Consider the following 23,830-nt stretch of genomic DNA (forward strand, 5'->3'; position numbering starts at 1 on the left):
AACAGATATTTCATATTCCACGATATCTGTAATTAAAATACCTAGGTCAATTCAATTTTTTGGTGTTCCAGTCTTATTTTCTTTAACTTATCTTACGTTTCAAACGCACAGACTGAATTGAATTTATTTAATTAAATATTTGTTAGTTTGTGTTTTCAATAGCAAGTTAACGTATAAATTTGCTTGTTTGCGTAAGAAGTATTGTTTGTTACTTCAAAATCTTAACTGTGCTATTTTGGACATGGAAAAGGGCTAATAATTATATAACTTGTGTTTTTTTTAGTTTATATATTGGCAAAATTATTATTCCATTATACATACATACCATACTGTGAGTTTTCTAGGGGTATTTTCATTTCCTCCCACATTGTCATTCCAGCTATTCCATCATTATTCACTTGCTCTAATCATCCGTCTCTCGTAGCGTAACGGGCACAATCATGACATGTTAAACTGAAAGATCTCATTTTTATGCATGCCGTAAATCAGTGGTTCTTAACAGATGTTTCGCGACACATTGGTGTGTCACGCAGTCCCCTAAGGTGTGTAGCGAAATTTTAGAATTTAATCATGAATAGGAGCGCGGTGGCTCAGTGGTAGAGCGTTCACCTCTGGTGCTTGGGGTCCCGGGTTCGATCCCGGCCCCCACCAAGTGAACTTTGTGGTGGACAAACACCGTGCTCGTGGGTTTTCTCCGGGTTCTCCCGTTTCCTCCCACTTTCTTCATTCCACCATTTCACTCATTTCTCATCATCACCGTCTCCTTTAACCTAACCGGCATAAGCGTGGGACGTAAAACTTAAAGATTTCATTTCATTTTCATTTTTAATCATGAATAATTTAATAATAATTAGTTAAGATCGAGACAGGCTGTACCAGTCAACACCTCCAGCGGTAGCAATAATCCTCAGTGCTATATAGAGTCATTATAAAAACTAATTGCTTTCACTATTATAATAGATATTATTATTATTATTATTATTATTATTATTATTATTATTATTATTATTATTATTTATAATAAAAATATCAAACAAATGTGCCTCGATCTCCTCGAGGTTTCAGTAAAGTGTACTGTCAACCAAAAAAAGGTTGAGGACCATTGCCATAAATGATTATATCGGTAGCACTGAAACTTTTCAATTTTAATTATTGAGTTTCTTTCCCAAACGGATATGATATTTTATGCTACTAACTACGGACATGTATTTTCTACTTGCAAATCCAATTAGGTAAAGGGAAAAAAATAGAAGTTATCTCGAGTAATGTTCTAAATGAAATGAAATAATAACTTAAAAAAAGATTAGTAAGTGTTTTCACACATTGAAGTAAGTTAACTAAATCTGCATCAAGATCGTCTACGCTTGCAATTTTGAGCTCCAAGACTGATTTTTTTTTTTTTTTTGATCAAAAGATCCAATATATTTCAATCAAAAAGTTTGTTGTAAGCCTTATATCTAAAGAACTACATATACTGCTGCCAAACCCAAACTATCACTTAATTCAGTGTGATGTGCTTATTTCGTAAAAAATACGAAAACCCGATTTAGGGGCCGTTCAAAAATTTTGTGGCCCCTGATCCAAAAACTAATTATTGGGCAACAAAAATTTTCTTGTAACCCTTATATCTCGAGAACTACATATAATGTAGGCAAACTAAAACTATCACGTAACTCAGTATGGTGTGCTTATTCCGTGAAAGAAAAAAATACGAACACTGGATTCAGGGGCCGTTCAAAAATTTTTGGGCCCCTGATCCGAAAACTAATTATTGGCCAAGATCGCAATCTTTTGATCCATTTTTTTCAAAAAGATAATTCCTAAAATTCTTTTTTAAATTCCTAAATTCCTTTTTTAAATTATCCTAAAAGATAATTCCTAAAATTATTAATGGAATCAATTAATCACAGAATATACATAAATTAATCATATAAATAGATGCATAAGATCGAAACGAAACAAGTATGTGAGGAGTTATAGTAAATAGAAGTGGCATACACTAAATAACTCATACATGCCTTAAGAAGAAGTTATCAATATTTGCAAATTACTTCTGGACCAAAATCATAATAAAATACGTTCCATTTGTTTTTTAACCAACGTGTAAGAACAAATAACGTTAACTCATAAATCAAATTTTGTTGCAATTCGTACAACGTAGCTTCCCACATTGATTTAATGTAAGAGAGTTTTTCACATTTGCAAGTCCAATCAATGTACGAACGTCACAGCAACGAGGCCTCTGAACTGAAAATTGATAAAGCTATCGGTACGTCACAAACGGAAGGGTCATACAGCAGTTTAACCTCGAGTAATTTCCCTGCGCTGTATACAATATCTTTATAGACTAGCTTGTTTTCTGCTTTATACATAAAATAATAATAATAATCAGACATAATTAAAACTAATGGCGGACTGAAAGAGGGTGAAATTCGATCTATGATATATATATATATATATATATATATATATATATATATATATCTTCCAATACTACAGAAATACCTTCATTATCGCGATTCTCAGATAATCACAGTTTATAATTTGTTACCAAAATTCCAATTATTGCGCTAAAAATTACAATTTTCGTTGCTGTGAGATGAACCCCATTACATATGCAACCAGAATTACATTTAGTTGAAGTTGTACGCTGCAGGTAGCGCTCTTGTAGCGGTTCCTTTTGATCCGACGAGCAGCAGTCCAGTGCAAGTTGTATGTGCGTGAAAAAAACAACAAACAAAAACAAAAAACAACGAAATTTTCATCCCCTTCTATCGAACAAAAAAAAAAAAAAAAAAAACTAAATCCTACAGTAATTTTAATCCGAGAAAGAAGAATTGTATTTTTTTTTTTATGTAGATACTCTTCCTATATAAATGAAGATTAATTAATAATTTTATTCTAAACGAGGCTTCGCATTTTACACCTTTTTCTTTGTCATATTTCCTTGGGAGTGATAACTCAGTTTACTAACATTATGTAGGCCGATCATTGCTTATTCGATTATTCCGGTATTTCGTGGCAACAATAATCGCGATAACCGGAATATTCGTGTATTTTCTCCCGTGACTAGGCGTAGTTGCACGATTAGCGTTCTCGCTTAAAAATCGGGAGGTCTCGAATTTGAGTTCACCAACGAGCCATACTGCTTAAGATTGAACGGATTTCATTAATCCCATCAGGCGAATATTGGAATACGATTATTATACGATTTTCACGATTGTTATAATTTTCGGCGTAAAATAGCTTGTTGGTATGTATGTATGTATGTATGAGTGTTAGTTGAACTCAAGTCAGCCCCCTTCCAAAATGATCGCCTGCCTGCCTTAAGGTTTTGGCTGCGGACCTTATCTGAAACAGCGTTAATGAATTAGGATAAACAATAATAATAATCATCATATATGTTCTACTAGCATTGGCCAATTACTTTCCTGAAACAGTTTCTTCCAAGCACTCTACAGATTCTTCAGCCAACCTCTTCGTTTTCGATGTAGGAATTATCCATTTTAATAAATTCCACCAATTGGAGCTTCTTTTGTACCTGCCCCTTTTTCTGCCTACCATGCCTTGTATTACATCCCGGTGGCTGTATGATAGAATCCTTACCTTTGGTACGAGGGGACTTTGGTTCGATCCATGCCATGAAGAGTATGCTGTGAACAGCTTTGTATTCTTGGATTTTCTCGAGGTTTTCTCTTGCCCTCCTACATTTTTTATTTAACCAATCTCTTCACAATCTTATTTTCAGTACCCACTCTTTCCTTTAATCTATAGGCCATAATCATGGAACGTAAAACTAAAAGATTACATTTCATTTTATAACCTCCTGAGTCTCACGTATTTCTAGAAGAACATTAAATTTCACTTAATGATGTCCGGGAATAAATATGGATAATGTAGTAAGAGAGGCCTAATGTACTTTAAAAAGGATATTCATTTTTAACTTTCTTGAGTCCTGATTTGTTTTTCGCAAAATCTTTAGTTTCGTTATATTTTCTGATTTATAATTGATGAGTTGAGTTGAATTTATAATTGATAAGTTGAGTTGATTTTAGTTTAGTGTCCCTTTCAGCCGCGAGTGTATATGAGACGTGGACCTACTGATTAACATGGAATCCAACCACATGAGCCCCCGCCGGGAATCGAACCCGGGTCTCCCACGCCAAAGATGCGTACGCTAACCGCTTAACCACATGGGAGCTCATGATTTATAATTGTAAACAGTAGTGGGAAAATATGTTTTAAAAAATCTTCTCATGGTAGATGTATGTTTTCTAAATGTCCTTTGAGAAGTACATTCGGCGTTAGTTAAATAACTTAGATCAATACTGATGTACTTTTACAAGGATCTTCGGTCTTTATTATAAAATACGCGTACAATACCTAAATTTATTTTTCTTAATACTGTCTACGTACTGGCCACATTTCGTTTGCTGTAAGTACATAGCATCAGTATACAAAGTTTATTTTATTATTTTATGCACATTTTCTCAAAATTTCTCTCACAGAAAACTATATATCAGTATTATGTAAAGCTATAATATTATGTCCTTTCAAAAGGACATTAGGAATCTGTTATTACAAATTCTTTTTGGATCTCAGGACTGAAGGCAATGAAAAAAAATGTTTTTTTAAAAGGACATCCGGAATTTGATATAACAATTTCTAATTTTGTGTCGCGTCACAGGAGGATGAGTTTCCCAGAAGGAGTTGTTTAATTTTAAAAAAGAAAATAAAGTTTTGCCTCCATTTATTATTAATCTGTTTTGGTCTACAGATTATCATAGTATGAATTTCATTATTTTATTGTATTTTTGGAATGTTACACTGAAGAATTTATTATTATATTTTTCCCTGATTTAGAAGACCTTATGTTCTTAATAGCTCCAGACAGAAGCTAAACATCGTAGTATTGACGGTATGTAGCCTTTTGTATTTGCGTGATGTGATCCCATTGGCCTGCCGGTCTCTGTATCTCGTCGACCTAACTCACGTGTGTGAACACACTTTTCATGGACTATCGTTGCAGTCTAATGTAATGGACACAGGTTTTCTCTTTTCCTTCTTCTCCAGTTCTAATTGAATTGCAAAACCAGCGGACTATAGAGACGCAAATCAAAATACACGGCATTTCGTAATTATTACCATACAAAGAAACTGACAATGTGGTTGAGGTTCATTTGTTCATCAGTTGAAAGGCAAATAATATTAAAATGACGGAGGGTTTCCGGCTTTTTTTTTATATATAAAAAAGATAGGCATTGGCATTTTTCAAAGACGGGAATCAGTATTAAAGATGAATTATGATTATAAGTGATATCCTGCCATGATTGCAAGGTCACGTGAGCATTTGAATACCGTCCAACAACTGTAGCCTTTCACCCGTCCCTCTTTTTCCTTTCGCTATCCCTTCTATCACGCCTCTCATGCACTGAGAAAAATCCATTATCTGGACAGCGGTATATTGTACAAATATACGGTATCCTTATGTTTACTACAGAAATCAGTACGGAGCATAAGTTATCCATATGCTACATACTTTTCCCGCTTGGATATTACATCATGATGTTGCAGGATATGAGACATCTAACAGTCTTCTGGACATTACATACGTATACGTATGTTACATACGTCAGCTATATGTTACATACGCCCATCAGTATGTGAGATCCTGACCGCCAATATAGTTTTTTTTTCGTTCGTACGGAAAGTACGCTTATTTGGAACATTTATACAGAAAGTACGTATTAGATATACTTTTTCAGTTGTACGTTTGCTGTACGTTCTCCAAACAGTTGTACGCTCTCTATGTGATTTACACATGTAACCTATGTTTTTACGTATGTCACGTAAGATTTGTTTCTCAGTGTGATATTGTTCCACATAAGCCATTGTTCCAATCAATTTTCTTTTTAATTAAATTCAATATTATTTTTTCCAAAGTTTTCTTTTTGCTTTTCCGATCGGATGAGCTATTTTCCTCCACACACACATTTCTAATCCTTTTGCTTTTCCCCTTTTACGCTCTGTTCATGTTTCTTCCTTGTTGAGGACAATATTTCACGCAAAAGAAATTATGAATCTATTTCTTAGGCTTAACTCTTTATTCGAAGATTCATAAATATACTTCTCTTAAGCAGTGATAAATATGAAATAAAAATATATACTAGAAAGACAAAAGTAATTGGGATTGAAACAAAGCAGTCCGTCTGAAAGGAAGAAATAGAAAAGTAGAAGAAAAAGTAGAACAGGTGGGTTTTCAGTTTAGTTTTCTATTTTTCAGTACTTAGGTTGTATAATTAATGAACACAGCAGTGAGGGGCCCGCAGGGCCTGCTTGGCGGGGAGGCCCATCACGAAGCAAATGCCAAGAACTATAGGCTTCAAAAAAGTGAGCTGAATAGGGAATATCCATTTCCCAGAACAACGTCATTTATTTTAGAAAAGAAAATATGCTCTGGGTGAAAATTCATCTATTCTAGCAACATTAGTTTAAAAAATCATCTTAGTGCTCAAAGGTTAAGGGAAAATAATTTTTGCCTTTTTCGGTGAGTATTTAATTTTATGACATTCCATGGATTTATTAACCATTGTCTTCTACAGGGTAATAATATAGTGGGAAGCTAATGGGCATAGGAAGGGGGACCCAAAAGTAATCCTGCGGGGGGTCCGACATTTTTGCGTTACGCTACTGGCACACAGGATATGGAAACGTGATAAAAAGGAAAGATTGAAATGGCCAAAAGACGTTTTATATTAAAAGAACCTAGCAAGAAATTGAAACACACAACAACGTGTACAGTTCTTAGTAGGATTTGAGGTATCCATATAAATTTCATCTAATTTCTTTCAGCAGGGTCTTCATACTTGTTCTAGTGTGCGCTAAGGCTCAATGGTAGAATGCTGATCTTTGGTGTGAAGGGTTTCTGGTTCGATTCCAGACAGTGTGAGTTTGTGGTGGACAGCATCTCCATGAGTTTTCTTAGGGTCTCCCGTTTCCTCCCACGTTATCATTCCACCAATTATTCAATAGTCATTAACTTTCATTAACCGTCTATCTCCTTCAGCCTAAAGAGCAGAAGCGATGGACATAAAACTAAATGTTTATTTAATTGAACCAGTAGTTTTGAAAAGGTCGCGAGTAAGAAAAGTAAAGTTATAAAAAGAGCGAAAAAAATAATTTTTAAAAATCCCGAGAGACATGACATAATGGACCTCGGTTTAAAAGAATAGAGTTTTCTTGTCATTGTACGAAATAAACAATTTGTGTGTTCTAAAATAAACCAATAAAAAGTTGGACTAAAGCAAACTGGCCATTTTCTGACTGATGACCTTTTCAAAATTACTGATTCAATTTCATTTCACTTGTGGGAAAAGAAGCCTGAATAATTCTAGTATATGAATTTATCCTGATATGTATGAAACTCAATTTACATCGTTGTTTATTTGGTTGTCTGCATTAAGGCGTATATTTCGTAGTTTTATTTTGTCTTATGTAAATAATTTGACAAGAAATATTTCAAGCATTGTAACTTTATACCGTTTTTAATTTGAGACTGTTAGAATTGATTTAAACTGCATTGCCTCCACTCTAAAAGGAATCATGGAAGATTAATATAAAAATTGATGAAATAATAGTCACTTCTTTAAAACTGGCTGGTGTTTGTAATCGGAAATTATTGCTTAAGAAAATTGTTGTGCAAAGCATTAATTTCTTATTTGTCTAGTGTGGCTGGATAGAGAATCGCAAGATGAAAACCTTTTGTAATTTGATCCTAGTACTGTTCAACTTCAAACAGTGCAACTTATATCCTCGAACCAGAAGACTAGTATGATATGAATACGAATCTGTTGAATGCTATATCGCGGAGTGGTTCTGTTCGATTCCTCGTGGAAATGCAAATGTTTGCAGCATCAGTTCAGTTTCCTATTGCAATTAAAAAATAACTAATTTTATTTTTGGGAAGCTAGAAAGGAAACAGATAAAAGGTACAGCTCAACACAAGCTGGTGGCTCAATGAAAGTGAATGGTAGAGCGTTCACCTCTAGTGCTAGGGGTCTAGGGTCCAAATCCTGCTCTCGCCAAGTGAACTTTGTGGTGGACAAACACCGTGTGCATGGGTTTTCTCGGGGTTCTCCCGTTTCCTCCCACTTTCTTCATTCCACTATTTCACTCATCTCTCATCATCACCATCTCCTTTAGCCTAACCGGCATAACCGTTGGACGTAAAACTTAAAGATTTCATTTCATTTCATTTTTTCGAAACAAATGTTAGTTGTTATGTTCTTTATATATTTTTTTAAAGACGCAACCCCTGAAAGTGCAGTTTACGAATGCTAAGTTTTCTTCCGATGAAAATTTTCGAAGACATCTCTAACGATTTTGTTCATTTTTCATAACTGTTTTTGTAATATGTAACCTTTAAGTATGGCATGATTCATTATTCAGCTGTAGAAATGAAAGCAAGGAATTTTAGTACAACATCCAACACCTATTTATCTTTTCGATTATCGTAAACATTATTTAATTAATGATAAATTCCTTCCATATCAATAAACCCAGTTCAGCGGCTTTTTATCAGCTCAATTTCGCCCCGGCTAACAGTTAAATATTTGTGTTCATTACTTTAACGTACGTGCAGCTTATTCACTATACGCGAAAGTTGCGTGAAATTTATTGTGATTAGGCCAGCACAAATGCGTACAGAAATTCCGTGATGCTTCACAGTTCTTTTTTTAAAATCCTTTCTTTTTATTGCTACGAGTAGAGGTTACTAGGAACTCTGACGCCTCCATTCTAGTAAACGATTGGTGGCATATACCTAGTTGATGACGAAATACATGGATGGCCTTCATGCATTCTTTTCCCTAGCCGGAATTACCTATCATACAACAGTGTGCACATTTTGCGTCATTATGCATCGAACTCAGTGTTGCAACACTGTTCATTTTATCTTCTATCTGACGAAGCGATTGAAGAGTTGCGTGCCAGAGTTGTTCATCCTCCCTTGTAAAAAAAAAAAAAAAAAAAAAAAAAAAAAAAAAAAAAAAAAAAAAAAAAAAGAGGCAGTACTGTTCTTACACGTTTAATTACCTGTAGAAGTCTCGGGTTTTCTGTGTAAACAATAAAGTGCGGAAGTTTCAAGGTGGCCTCAGTAACATCATGGCATGTCAGCATACTTTCGGTTCATGGACGCATGTTCAAGCTTGACTATGAGTATAACACCTGAGATGAAACTTCCGGTAGGTTTAGAGGAAGCAGTTAAAAGGAATGTATCAAAGTGTGGGAGAAAAGAGGAGTATACTGAATATTTCGAAAAGAACAAAATAAAAATGAAAATTTTCAGTTTACGGTCCACGATAATGCACATGAGGCTAAAGAAAACGGATGATTAAGGCAAGTGAATGATGATGAAAGAATTGGTGGAATGAGAAAGTGGGAGGAAACAGGAGTACCCCGAGAACTTGGCCGGGGATCGGACCATGGACCTTATGCTCCACCACTGAGACACCGTTTCCTCCTAACTTGAGAAAGAATAGGAAGTACCAATAGGCAATATCTTCGGAGTTTGTAATATTATGTATACCTACTTATCTGTAAAACCGGGCCACGGTAGTTCAGTGATAGAGCGTTCACCTCTGGTGCATTGGGTCCTTGGTTAGATCCCAGCTCGCGACTAGTGAGCTTTGTGGTGGACAAACACCATGTGCGTGGGTTTTCTCGGGGTTATCCCGCTTTCTTCATTCCACTATTTCATTTATTTCTCTTCATCACCGTCTCCTTTATTTAGCCTAGCCTTGATAACTGTAGGACGTAAAACTGAGTGATTTCATTTCGTTTCATTTTTTATCTGTAAAACTGAGTGACAGTGGTATGGACTTTTATTTTGTAGCCAGAACTACGGGTATTTGGGAGAGCACGATTTTCGACTTCCTTGATAAGCTTTCTTGGTTAACATTTTCTGCCCCAGATGTATTGTTTCTTATACATTCATCGTTCTACTCTTCGGCATCACTGTCCTTTAGCCACAAGCTTTGATTCTATTGGCGCAAACAGGGACACTTTAAATCTCATAGGCCTAGGTCTAGAGTGTAAGTTTCTTCAATTTGTTGACAACCATATAAGCTCAGTAACAGTAATTTTTATTAGGAACACCCAAGTGGGATTTACAACATTGTAATGTTAATAGTTGCGTAACGTTTGATACGTCCGTCAGTTACTCCACACAATAATTCTTTTCTTTTGCAATAGATGGCTAGAATGATTATCTAAGATGACTTTGTTAATGAAGTCAATCCGTTAACATCTTTATGTGGTAACGGTTACTCTAACGATAGTTATTCATATCCCATTTAAAATGTGTAACAGTGCCTTGCTTATATGCAACCTGCAAAGTAACAAAGCGATGTTGGTTGCCTATAATTAAAGGATATGCAACTTTTCTTACTGCAATTATCTCGGCCGAGGTCGTTAAAGGAATCAATCCGTTAACATATACGCAGTGACGTAACGCCGACTTTAACGATAGCTATCCACATTCCATTTTACATTGTTGAAAGAAATTTCTAATTCTAGAATGCTAGAACTTCCACATCGAGCCGTTAGATGGCAAACTCTCGCGGTTGACATCTAGCGGATGAAATTGAAAGTCCTATGAATAGAAAGAAATGTACGTTGCATGCGATCCTCGTTACATCTTTTAGCAGAGTGTATCTAATTTTATTAATGTGAGTGAAGAGTAACAGCAAACAAGAACATACGCAGGAATTTATATTTCGGTGGCGGGGGGAGGGGTCCAGAGATGGTGGAAGGGTCCAAATTCAATATAAGTTATATAAAAATTTGTAAAATTACCCCTAACAGACGAAATTTACAGAAAAGTTTGAATTTCTGGGAGATAAGGAACCCAAGACCCATCTGTTGCGTGCGTCCCTCTGACAGCAATCTATGAATTTTCCTACCTCCTGTACCAGAAAGTAATACTTTAGAGGCTATACAGCGAAAGCAACAGAGAAAGACAGAGAAGCGGGGGAGAGACCAGTGGTACTTACTACAATCAGCTAACTAGAAAACTGATTCAGAATTATCGATTACAAATCTGGCATTTTGAATAAGAAGACTGCTTGACAAGAAGAGTACCTTGAATATATTTGTCTATTTTGTCGCAATTAGCTAGTTCTTGTTATTTAATAACCTTATTCCTAATTGTCAATCTATCCTTTATTTCAGCTTCTTAAAATCTCCTGTTTTCCATAAATCCATATTCCTGGAATCAAAGAGTAAGTCCTGGCTATCCAATCCCTGCTTTCCTATCCTACAGACCACTCATTATTACAAGTTCGTTGGCGAATGGGCTGCCTTTGAGCAGAACAATCAAACATGTCCATAAAAAAAAATTTTAAAAAAATCTACAATGCGGTAAAATTAGCATATAATGAGCAATGTTTCTTCCAGGCCGTTTTTCTGGGGGCGAGCTCTGATAGTTCTCCCTCGGAGGACACACACAAAAAATAGTCTTTCATATAATAAATAGAATAGTGCCAGCAGTGCCCCCCGGAATACTAAGTGTGCCCCCCGGAACATTGTTTCTGAAAGAAACACTGATAACGAGCGATAAATGATAAGGTAAGATTAAATGCTTATGCCTAATAATTTCGAGAAACGACACAAATTTTGTAAACCTATAAATTGATACTATAAGACAACCAGACAGCCTAGTAAGGTGAAACAGGTGCTGAAGTATACATGAAACAAGCTTTTCGTTCTGACACTAGAAAGACGACAGTGCACCGTACGTTACATGAGATATTGATCACAACTATTATTAATTCTTATATTTTAAATTTTGTTTAACTGTAATATGGAGATGGGTTTGAAAGTAAATGCAGAGAAAACTAAATACATGAAAGTTCACCGGGATCGTAATACGGCAAATTATACATGCGTTCAAATAGCAAATAATACTCTTGATAAAGTAGATACTTTCAAATATCTAGGATCAATATTAACACACCAAAACCATATTCACGAAGAAATTAAATGTCGACTAAAAGCAGGGAATTCGTGTTATTATTCAGTTCAAAATCTCTTGTCGTCGTGAATTCTGTCGAGGTATTTGAAGCTTAAAATATATAAAACGATAATCGTGCCTGTTGTCCTGTATGGTTGCGAAACATGCTCGCTTACTCTGAGAGAAGAACGTAGACAGAAAATATTTGAGAACAAAATCCTAAGACGAATATTCGAACCGAAGAGGAACGGAAATCGGGAATGGTGGAAACTTCATAAGGAGGAACTACATATTTTATACGGTTTACCAAACATTGTAAGGGTCATCAAGTCTAGGAGGCTCAGGTAGGCAGGTCATGTAGAAATGTAGAGGTAGAAAGTAGAAACGCTTTCAAAGTCTTAACTGGGAGATCAATCGGAAAACGACCATTAGTAAGACTAGGCGCAGCTGGGAGGACAATATTAAGATGGATCTCGCAGAAATAAGAGTACAAAGTAGAAACTGAATCAGTTGGCTAAGGATAGAAGTCAATGGAGAACTTTGGTAAATGCGGCATTGAACCCCCTTGTTCCCTGGGCCTAATAGTTAGTTAGTTTAACTATAATATTGTGGAAAGATGAAAGAGCTTAACGATACCGAATTTAAACAAAACGAGATGCATTGAGGCAAATTCTAATGCGTTTTTTGGAAAAAATCCTGAAAACTTATTTTATGGCGGTAAAAAAATATATACATTTCCTTGCCAGTAATAGTTAGTAGTTTTTTTTTTACTTTGTTAGAACATATTGTTTATTTATTTATGAAGTATATACCTATGTACACAAACAATCCACTGTTTGATTAGCGGATCGAGATTGTTGTTGGTTTTACTTTTGACAATGACACACATTCTTGTAATGTACTTTTTTCCGAATTGTATTGTCATAAAATGTGAAATAAAATATTTTTGAATTATTAATTTGTTGTATTCTTATCATTGCAGGTACAAAAATGGAAGAAGCAGAAACAAAGACAACCAAAGCGTCCGATTCCGCTTATTCTAACAGCTGCAACAGCCAATCACAAAGAAGGTACGAGTTACTTGCTTCCTTTTGTACTATTTAAAATTGATTTAGCCTCTTCTCGCACGGAGGCATCAAGTGGTGCTACATAATTAGTTGTAAATATTAACTGTCCCTTAAATAAAATAAAAAAAATGTTCGTTCTTGCACGAAAACAGCATTAGGTGGCAAGGTTTATCCTTTGTAGACACGGAAAGTTACAGTGGTGTTGTTTATTTTCCGTTTTCTCATGACTATGTCTTTTATGTTGGATAATTCACTCGAGAAGATTCCTGTTAGAAGAGGTTAAAAAGCAATGCTTGAAAGAGCGTCGAATCGTAGAATTTACTCATCTTCATGTAAAACAAATACTCACGAATTATTAATTACCGTATTAATTTAATATTGACTTGAATACCATAATAATTGTGCTTTAAGCAATAGGAAGTGTATGCAATACCCCAGATGTAAATTCGACTCTGTGCAGCAAATGGTAATATAATGCCAGCATCTTTTCATAGTTGGCAGAGAATGAGAGTTGCCAATCAATTCATGCCAACAATGACTAATTATGTTTCTTGAGAGGATATAACTTAGCCGATTTCCTGCCCCAAAGGGAGAGTTGTCGGCTATGCGCTGTTGCAACATTATAGCTATAGAAGGAACTACAAGCGGTTAGATTGCGGGATATTACAGTACATCTATCACTCTATCTTCTGAGATCATTTCAAGTAATCCTTCCAAGCAAGGCGGCTAAACATTGAAATCACTCAACAAACATAACAGACCTGCCAACCTGGGAGGAATTTTAGGCGGGAGACTTCCTCGGAATATAAACTATAATAGTAGCAGCCGTCGGAGGATGGATAGACTATCTGTCTCTCACTCACTCTCACTCTCTCTCTCTCTCTCTCTCTCTCTCTCTCACACACACACACACACACACACACACACGTGTAAACACAGCTCGGCCCTAAATTCGATCCGTTAGTTTCTACTGTGAGTGACCAACACAAAATTGTCTAATGATGGGAAACAGGTGCCTATGGATGGGGACCAGGTACCCACTATTATTGTAGTTCAATGTATACTTTATTTCAGTCGAAAAATAAATTAGGTGAAATTTCAACGGCATTTTTTTAAAAGAAAAGTATGTTAAGTGGTTACTTTCCCCGTTACCCCATTTCGACTATGCGGGAGTTTGCTACTTCGTTGCAGGAGAGCGGGAGTGAACGTCGAAATGCGGAAGAGTTGGTAGGTTTGACATAAACAGTCTAACTTGGTTGGTTATCCCTAGCCACTCGACCAGTGAGGAGGGATAGGGGCAAGAATTGTTTAGAGTTGAAATTAGACAGAACGATCTTGAATAAAATACAGAATTCAATCTTGAATTTTATAAAGTGGTTTGTCAGCTTTTACTAAGCCACAAGTTTAAATAAGATTATTTTTGTATCAAGAGTCGAAGTACGACTTTTCACATTTAGGGATTAGAGATGAACATCTCACATAGCCTCGCTGCTGAACGGGACGTTAAACTCAAAATCAACTCAACTCAGCCCTCTTGAGATGAGAATAAACCAATCAAAATTCTTTCAGCTGTTGATTCTGTATTAACCTTTTCAGGACCAGCGGCTCAAGGACTGAGCCAGCAGTTTAAACTTCCGTAGCTCGGCTCCTAATTAATGTAGAGAGATGATTTAGGTGTCTATCTCTTCAGCAAGAATGAAACTTTCCAACGGTGTTCATCCACATCGGGGGGCCCACAGCGGAAGGGAGAAAAGTTGGATGTTTTTAGTTCCCCTTCCCCTCATTTTTGGGAGGAACTCTCCACCCAAAGGAGCTACAAGCATAAAAAGTATTATTAATAAGCATAAATGAACATACTAACTGTTGATACCCTGTGTTTGGTTATTGGGCTTGCGAGGGTGAATGGGGACGGGTATTTGATTTACCCTTTTTATCAGTGTATATTTTGTATAAAAGAAAAAACATATTGCTTGAAAATTATGGGACGCTGGCAACGCTGATTTTTGCCGTACGCTGAAAAAAATAATGTCACATGTACGCCAGACATTCGGAACAATCATATTAAAAAATAAAAGGTGAAGATATAAATAGCTAGGGAGAGAAAAATTCGGAACATCGTACATAGGAGAATCATCCTGTATATGTATTGTCGACTACCCTCACGCTTGGCAGCTAGTGACGAACCTAATTGTCAACAGAGACATGAAACATACCTCGTTGAAAGGTTTATGGGACACAGATTCCAACAAGGTAACTTTTGTGCCTCTCATGTTCAATCCGTAAAAGAAGAAGAAGAAGAAAATAAAAAATCGGGAAAAATACACATTTTCGAAGGTTTTGGGGTTCTGGCAACACTGTTATTTGTCGTACGTACGGGGGGCACGAAACTTATCTCGTTGGAATCTGTACCGCATAAGCTTTCCAAGTAGGTATAGCTGATATCTCTGTGAAAATTAGGAGTGTCGTTACGGCAGCCAACGTCACGGTAGACCAAAATATTTCGAAAAATATGTACAGGGTGATTTTGTTAGGAAACGCGTTCGTAATATATCTCACTTGGTATTGAACTTTCGCCCTTCAATTTTTTACGTCTGGCGTACACGTGAAAATATTTTTTCCTGCGTAGAAGTAATAGTGTTGAAGCCTCTGACAAATTTCCAAGAACAAAAGAAAAAAATATATCTTTTTTAAAAAATCATCTTTTTCTACGAGTTTGGCACGGGGAAAATAAAAGTTAGCTTGTTGGTATCTGTGTTCCATAAGCTTTACGAGTTCATGTCTCTATGACAACTAGAAGGGGTACTAGGGCCGCCAACGTAAAAGTGTTCGATTTTCGTGAAATCCCTATCAGTCCTGAATAGGTTAAAGCAGACATGTACCTTGGACTACAATATTTAAATTATATAATTTTACAGCCGTTGTCCAAGTCCAATAATGCTTTGTTCAAGCCATATTATGAGTTAACATCTTTTAAACTAAAGAAATGAATGGAACATAATCTTCTTTACAGTATTTACTATATATGTATGTTATAATTGTTTGTGGATAAGTAAAAAAAATATACATTAATTTTTCTTGTTTTCTAGCAGTGGGAGTAGCAAATCGCATCACAGCTCTTCGAGTGGGAGCAGTGGATATGGAGGACACCCGTCCACGCTCAGCAGTAGGTGAGTACAAAAATACGTTCATTTGCACTCATTGCGTCATTCACAACGAAACACACGTCAGTCTGTACTGTTTATATCAATTGCTTACCAAGTTCATCCGTGAAACTACGCGATAATGTACGCAAAATCATTTTCAATTCTCATTGGTGGACAGATTTCTCATTAAGAGTTAATTACTGGAATTTTTCATTGGGACCGAACTAGTTGGTAACTGCAAAGTATTTTCGTGTCCAAATGCGGATTATTTTTTTCTAGCGAAAGTGTTTTTTTTTTATCTAAATGAAACTTATGTAAACTCTAAAGTAAGCTCACTGGTAGCATTGCATATAGGAAGGCACATGGAGTCTGTAATTCTCTTAGACTTCGAAACTGTGCTATGCATACGTATAGGAAGTCTTTTAGAACTGCTTTGTCCGTCGATCTCTCCGTCTTTTTCAAAAGGCATCATAAAAAAAAAAAAAAAAAAAAAAAAAGTGAGAAACGATCTTCTGATCTTCCTATTCCAAGATAGCTAGTCGTTATAAAGAGAAAACAATAATAGGTAGCCAGCAGGGCCGTGCTGCGGAAAATCAGCGCCCGGGGCTAGAGTATACGACGGCGCCCCATACATATATTGCAAGCATTTTTTCCTATCTTTTTTCCTTTTTTCTCCCGAATTTTTCGCCCCCTTATTTCGGCGCCCGGGGCCATTGCCTCGCTCGCCCTCCCCCCCTCGGCACAGCCCTGGTAGCCAGAAACTTTTAGCTATAGAAGAAAACTACACTCAAATTTAATCCAGTTCCTCTATTAACACTGGTTGTAGTTGTGATCCACTGCTACTTGTGGCTTTAGTGTTGAACATCATTGAGAGAGAGAGAAAAAAAAAAGTAATATATAGCGTGAAACAGTATTTTTGACATATCTATTTAGTGTTCAAAGAGTAGCTGTATTTAACCTCGGCTTCAATTAGTGTTGTCCACGAGAAGTGAAATTTTTCGTCTCGGTTCGAAAGGTTTTCGGTGTCGGTTTGTAGAAGGAACGAAGCAGGTTTTTGGAAACTTCTAAAAAAAAAAACTGGTTAAAAAAAATGGAACTCAAAAGCTGGTTTCGGTTTTCAATCTAGTTCGTTTTTTTTTATCGAAACCGGTTTCGGTTTTCTATCAAAAACAGTTTCGGTGAAAAACAGAACCGGCTATATATGAAGTCGTATATATATATATATATATATATAAACAGTTTTTGCCCATCTGTAGTAAGTATAGTAATTGCAAAATGTCAAAAGAAACTTACTTGTTCAAAATGAAAGTTAATCAATAATTATTGAAAACAACGTGCACTCTTTTTATTAGGGAAAATCATTACCAGCAAAAACTAGATATGATCTTATAATTACATATCGAATCATTATTTAATGTACTGTTTTTAGTTATACATACAGATGCTGATTAGAAAAATGGAAACACCTGTGGTTGGCAACACGTCAAATGGTATGGGTTGGCAGTGGTGTCGTGGCGCCCGCAGCGCCGGCCCGCTGGTGGTGGTGTGTTAGGTCGGTCTCCATACTACGTCAGGCGCAGTGGAACAGCAGTGTCCAGTGGCTGCAGCAGACGGAGGTAGTGTAAAATGGGAGACCTCTCAGATTTTCAAAGAGGGCAAATTGTTGGTGCGCGGTTATGTGGAGTGAGTGTGACGGCAGTGGCTACTGTGTTAGGTGTGTCACGTGGGACAGTGTCGAAGGTGATGACGGCCTACACAACACACGGGAAAACCACATCGGGGAAGCGGAACAGTGGGCGGAAGAAAATCATGAGTGACAGGTCACGCCGGGTATTAAAGCGCATTGTCACGCAGAACCGTCGTGCCACTGCCGAGCAAGTGACGGAGGAACTCAATCAGCACCTCCCCCACCCTGTTTCGACAATCACAGTCCGCCGTGAATTACATGACATGAACTTACGGGGTCGTGTTGCACGGGCCAAACCGCTCATCAGGGACCATAACGTTTTCGCACGCCGCAAATGATGCCGCGACCATGCAACTTGGACCGTTGAGGACTGGAAACGTGTGATATGGTCGGATGAGTCATCCTTTACCCTATTCCCAACCACGGGCCGTGTTTATGTGTGGAGAACGCCCAAAGAAGCTTATGATCTGCAGTGTCTCCGCCCAACTGTGAAACATGGCGGTGGCTCGGTGATGCTGTGGGCCACCATATCTTGGTTTTCATTGGGTCATGTGGTCACACTTAGCGGACGAATCACTGCCAACGATTATGTTGCAATTTTAGGAGACCACTTGCATCCTATGGTCCGGATGTTGTTCCCGGACAATGACGCCATCTTCCAGGATGATAATGCACCCATTCACACAGCTGGCGTTGTTGCAGCGTGGTTTGAGGAACATCGGGATGAAGTTCAACACCTCCCCTGGCCCGCCCAATCCCCAGATCTCAACATAATTGAACATCTGTGGTCCGTCTTGGAAACACGACTCCGGCGACGATTTCCACCTCCATCCTCTCTCACAGAACTGGCCAATGCCTTGCACGAGGAATGGTGTAAAATTCCACTTGCTACCATTCACGACCTCTATGCCTCCATCCCATGTTGCATCAAGGCTGTTCTGAAGGCGAAAGGTGGCCAGACACCATATTACTCTGGTAAGTTGCAATTTCGTTCAGGTGTTTCCATTTTTCTGATCACCATCTGTAAATATGACGGATTCTCCTCTGACGGAATGATTTGTTTTTAATTTGTTCATAAAACGGTTCATTAATGACAAAGAAAAGTTCAAAAATGGCGTCCTCTTTCCTAAATATGGTCTTTTAATATGTTTTATTCAAGAGTATTGATTTCCTGTAATTGATTCTGTAATTAGCGAAGTACTTTACAATTTCTGTGTTAGACGTAGGGGTTACTACTTCATCGAATTTTCAAGAGATGTTGTCTTATTTACTTCCAAGGTTGTTATACACTAAAATGTAACATTAGTACCATTTGGTTTCCCTATTTAGCCTTATCAATGTCTGACAGTTACGTATGTTTTTTGATCATTCACAGTTCTTAAGTTGCATAACTTCTGGGATACGATCTGGAAGAAATTGGAAAGAAATTACTTATTTAATTCGTTGTAGTAACAGAAGTAAAGGAAAGCGCGCAGAGTTTGCATCTTTCTGCGTTACTTAGAAAAAAAAAAAAAAAAACCTTGGGACATCTCAACCAACGTATTCACGGCATTCTCTTAAATCAGATTTACAAACTTAACTGTAGATTTACAGTTTTTTTAAAAAAAATAATCAAAAGATCTAATATATTTCAATCAAAAATTTTCTTGTAGGCCTTATATCTGGAGAACTACATATAGTGTAGCCAAACCCAAACTATCACTTAACTCAGTATGATGTGCTTATTCCGTAGAAAATACGAAAACTCGATTTTGGAGCCGTTCAAAACTTTTGTGGCCCCCTGATCCAAAAACCATTGGCCAAAATCGCAATCTTTTGATCCATTTTCTTTTTCTTTCTTTCTTTCTTTCTTTCTTTCTTTCTTTCTTTCTTTCTTTTTTTTTTTTTTTTGATCATTCCTAAAAATTCTTGTTTCAGTTCGAAAAATATCTTCTTCGGTATAGTTTCAGATTTCTACTGAAATGAAATTAAGAGAAATTTATATTGTACGTTTCACATTTAAGACCTGTAGGCTGAAAAAAAAAACACATGATTAATGAAAGAGAATGATTGTGAAGTAATTGGTGGAATGAGAATATGGGAGGAAACGGGAGAACCCTGAGAAAATCTACGGATACGATGTTTTTAACCAGAAACTCGCATGGCTGGCAATCATACTTAGGATCCCAGCATACAGTAGCTATGTACTAAGTAAATATTTTCAGTTGTGCTGTATAATTCAGCAGTGGTTGTGTGGTGTAATCGAGCGATCTCAGGCGTGAGGTTGATGATCGTAAGTTGAAACTCATTAATGATTCGAGTTTCTCTGAAGAGCCTAATCGGATGTTTAACTGTTCTCGAAGTTTCTGTATTGACAGTGCTGCACAGAGAAAAACGAGAAAGTAATAGTCAGGAAGTTTTTTTTTTTTTTCTTTAAAGAAAGGAAAGAGTGGTAAAGCGCCTATCTCTGGTGCAAGGACATCCTGGTTTGATTCCAGATTGCGAGAACAGTATTGTGTGTGTGTATTTTCCCGTTTTCTCTCTCGTTGTCCTTCGTTTGTTTAATTTTTTAAAAATTTCTCATGTGCCAATGCCATTCCGTAAACGTTGCCAACACCTAGTGGCCAACTTGCCGGTAAATTTCAATCGACATAGCGACACGTCAAAAGATTGCCGCTAGTGTGCCACTAGCGGCAGGGTTTCGTCGAGTCGAAAAGATATCTAGAGTCGAGGTGTTAAAAGTTACCACCGCGTAGCAGCGAGGACTTCATTTTGGTCCTCGCTCCTTCGATTCGTCGCTGAGAATCGCGAACGGACCAACACGAACTATCGCCAGTCATGCACATGCGGTTATTATTATATATTATTTTTTCTGACAAATTGTTTCTATAGTGAGCTCCGGGGGTCAAGAGTAACCTCTGCCTCTACATCAAGAAGTGAAAAATCTTGAGATGAGTGCGTATAATTGTAAGCATTTATAGCAACTGTCGCCGATCATTAGAAAATGAATATGGGAGAACTATGAAATAAAGTAAATAGACGTAGTACGTCATTATGTTATAAAATTACAGGACGAACGCATTTTATCTGATCCCAAACGGTTATCGTTGAATATAAACGGTCAAAGGAGCACTCTGATTGGCCAAATTAAAAAGACGCAACGATTTATCCCTCTGCAGGCGAGCACGCTCCTAGTAATCATAAGGTTGGTGGCTTGCGTCTACCCCAGCGTACTTTTTTTTAAGTGTTTTTTTAGACTCACGTTAATGCAAACAAATCACGCATATAGGCGATTTAACATATTTTGGGGGAGTAATTTTTGTTTCGTTGGCGTTTCATCGCGTCTCTGCCGTTGGTAGTATAATTTTCAAAACGGAAGTGGGGCCACCGCGAATCGTCGCTGTGAGGCCACCAATTTTTGGCGAGATGTCGCTAAAATCCGCGTCACCCGAATCGACGTGTGGCATGAGCCAATAAGCTCACAGTGCCCTGTTACTAAATATTCAGGGAGAAATCTAATCATTCATAACTGATTTTGTTCGTATTTGTGAACAATAATGAATGATTAGATTCGTCCTTGCAGGTTTAATAATAGAGCACTGTGAGCTTATTGGCTGATGCCACACGCCAATTAAGGTGACGCGGACTATAGTTGCCCATTGGTGATCCACCGACGCTTGCAGTATGGGGAAGTGTGTTTCGACTTTTCATTTCAAAAAGTTAACATTGTATAAGAGATTAAGGAGCTTCTTGACTTAAAAGATGGAGAACACTGGTCTAGAAAACCTGAGGAGTAGATGCGCTGACTACACGTCAGTCAGCAAGAAGCTCTCTGAATGGCTGAAGGGCTTCGTGAGTGCAACTTCATGAAAAAAAAAAAAAAAAAAAAAAGCTTATGTCGGGAAATGCACGTTGAACAGTAAAGAAACCGAGCTCCTCAAAAGTGTGCGTTTTTACGATGCCTGTCGATTGTTTGCTCGAGCTCATGTAAAAGGAAGATTCCTATAACTGTCGTAAGGCAGAGAGGTCTTCCCAAGGTTAAACCACACGTGCATTCCCTTGTGCTCCAAGAGTCCAGTCTATCTCCCAAGGAATCCTTATACAAAATAGAGGCGATGAGTTACGTAGTGTATGGCTTGTGACGTGCGTACGCAAAACGTGACAGACAGACGGCCATTTTGGTTGATTGTTGCATAACTTTAAGAAATATTAGAGAAAAGTTCGCCGCACAAAACCATAAACTCATTAAATTTTTATAATTATACATTTAATTGTGTGAATTTAGACAAACGAATTGTGTTCTTGAACCATAATCAGCAAGTCCTGGTTCAAATCCCTCTCTCCAATATTAGTGTTACCCACGAGACGAGACGAGATGACTCAGGTTCTTCCAATAGAAACAGATATACTTTTCGAGACGAGACAGTGCTTTCAATTGCACCTTTTCGAGATAAATACTTTTCGAGACGAGACAGCGCTTTTAACTGCACCTTTTTGAGATGAGACAGTGCTGTTAACGGCACCTTTTCGAGGTAAAACAGCTCCATATTTCGTTTTGTGGTAAACACTATCTTCCATTCTAAATTATGTTTCCAAGGTTTTCACATGTTTTATTACTGGTTGCCTACGATACTGAATCAACACTGAAAAATCCGTGTACGCACATAGAATCGAACTCGCTGTCATGAGCATTTGCGACTACTCATGAGCACAAGATTTTTAAAATACCTAACCTAACAAAGTCTAGTGCGGCTTATACACATACACATGAGTCTTATATACGCGAGAAGATGGTAACGAATTATAAAGGGGGGTGTTTGGGAGGAGTTTAACCCCCATGTAGCCTCGTCTCCTAACGTAACTTAACCTTCCTAACATAACAATCGTACAGTTTCCACGGGCAAACGTCTGCGGCAATCATTTCCAAGTGGCTGTGTTTAATATCTGGGCACACCTTTGGTCACAGAGCAGCGGTAGGGTGAAACAAATTGAGCCAAAGATATGGCAGCTGAGACGGAAGATAAAGAGCAATGTTAGCACTGTACAAGTACTGATGGATCTATACGAATTGTATAGCTGGAACATCGATGTTGTTTTCCTGTCTTTACTGCCGTCAAATTTCAAGATGTGCCTCTTCAAGTCTGCTCTATTGAATAATTTTGGTGTCAGCTACATTATGTTGGGTGTATGAAAACTTCTTCAAATCAGTCAAAAAAAAAAGTTAAAAGTGCGGTTTGTACACGCACCATGTATATAGTTTGCACACAAACAAAACCAACCTTTTCCCTCAAATTTCAAGAACTACAGATGGTATTGTTCAAGGGAAGAGTTAATTAATCTTCTTATACCTCCTAGTGACAGTAGTAGGCCCCCCCGTATGTCCAGCCGAGTCAGCAAAAATTTTTGTGACGTCATAGGTCAAAGGTCAATGACCTTGGCCCGGGGTCAATGACCGAGGGGTACCTAGGACCACCCCCTCTAAATTTTGGCAGGGGTACCTTGGCCCACCCCCTAAATTTTGGCAGGGGTACATAGGACCACCCCCCTTAAATTTTGGAAATTGTCAAATCTAAAAATTTGGTATGGTAGCCTAGGACCACAGTATGTACCCCTATCAGTATTGGGGGTCTATGTCGTTCCCTTTCATGGGTAAAAAATTGCCAAAAATTCAAATTTCGGGGTTTTTTGACCTAATTTATCCCCTTGGATGAGGTATTATTACCCTATATAGTTATATGGGCGTATACAGGGTCCATTACCTTTCATAAGACATGGGTACATTAATGCACCCCTTGAAAAATTTGGGAGGGGTACCTTGGCCCACCCCTTCAATTTTGGAAATTGCCCAATTTAAACATTGGGTATTATAGTACAGGACCCTAATATGTATTATGATAAATTTGGGTGGTCCACCTTGTTTCCTTCTAGGGGTACAAAATTGTCA

At 37.5% G+C, this 23,830-nt stretch overlaps 1 protein-coding gene across 14 annotated transcripts in view; it reads left to right on the forward strand.

The window, feature by feature from the left end:
* Positions 1–23,830, forward strand: part of LOC145669012 (period circadian protein-like) — a 147,636-nt gene that overhangs the window by 20,901 nt on the left and 102,905 nt on the right. For 13 of the 14 annotated variants that reach the window (XR_014128128.1, XR_014128126.1, XR_014128127.1 and 10 more), the window contains exons 2-3: positions 12,993–13,080; positions 16,164–16,244. Coding sequence is in view for 11 of the 14 variants with exons in the window: in XM_081737345.1 (XP_081593471.1) it covers positions 13,001–13,080; positions 16,164–16,244 (161 nt within the window). In the remaining 3 variants the exon portion in view is untranslated. The remainder of the gene's footprint in view (positions 1–12,992; positions 13,081–16,163; positions 16,245–23,830) is intronic. The other variant, XM_081737342.1, reaches the window with a different exon arrangement.

The sequence above is a fragment of the Thermobia domestica genome, chromosome 13 (genome assembly GCF_964235325.1).
Source record: "Thermobia domestica chromosome 13, izTheDome1.hap1.1, whole genome shotgun sequence".
Classification (NCBI taxonomy): Eukaryota; Metazoa; Arthropoda; class Insecta; order Zygentoma; family Lepismatidae; genus Thermobia; species Thermobia domestica.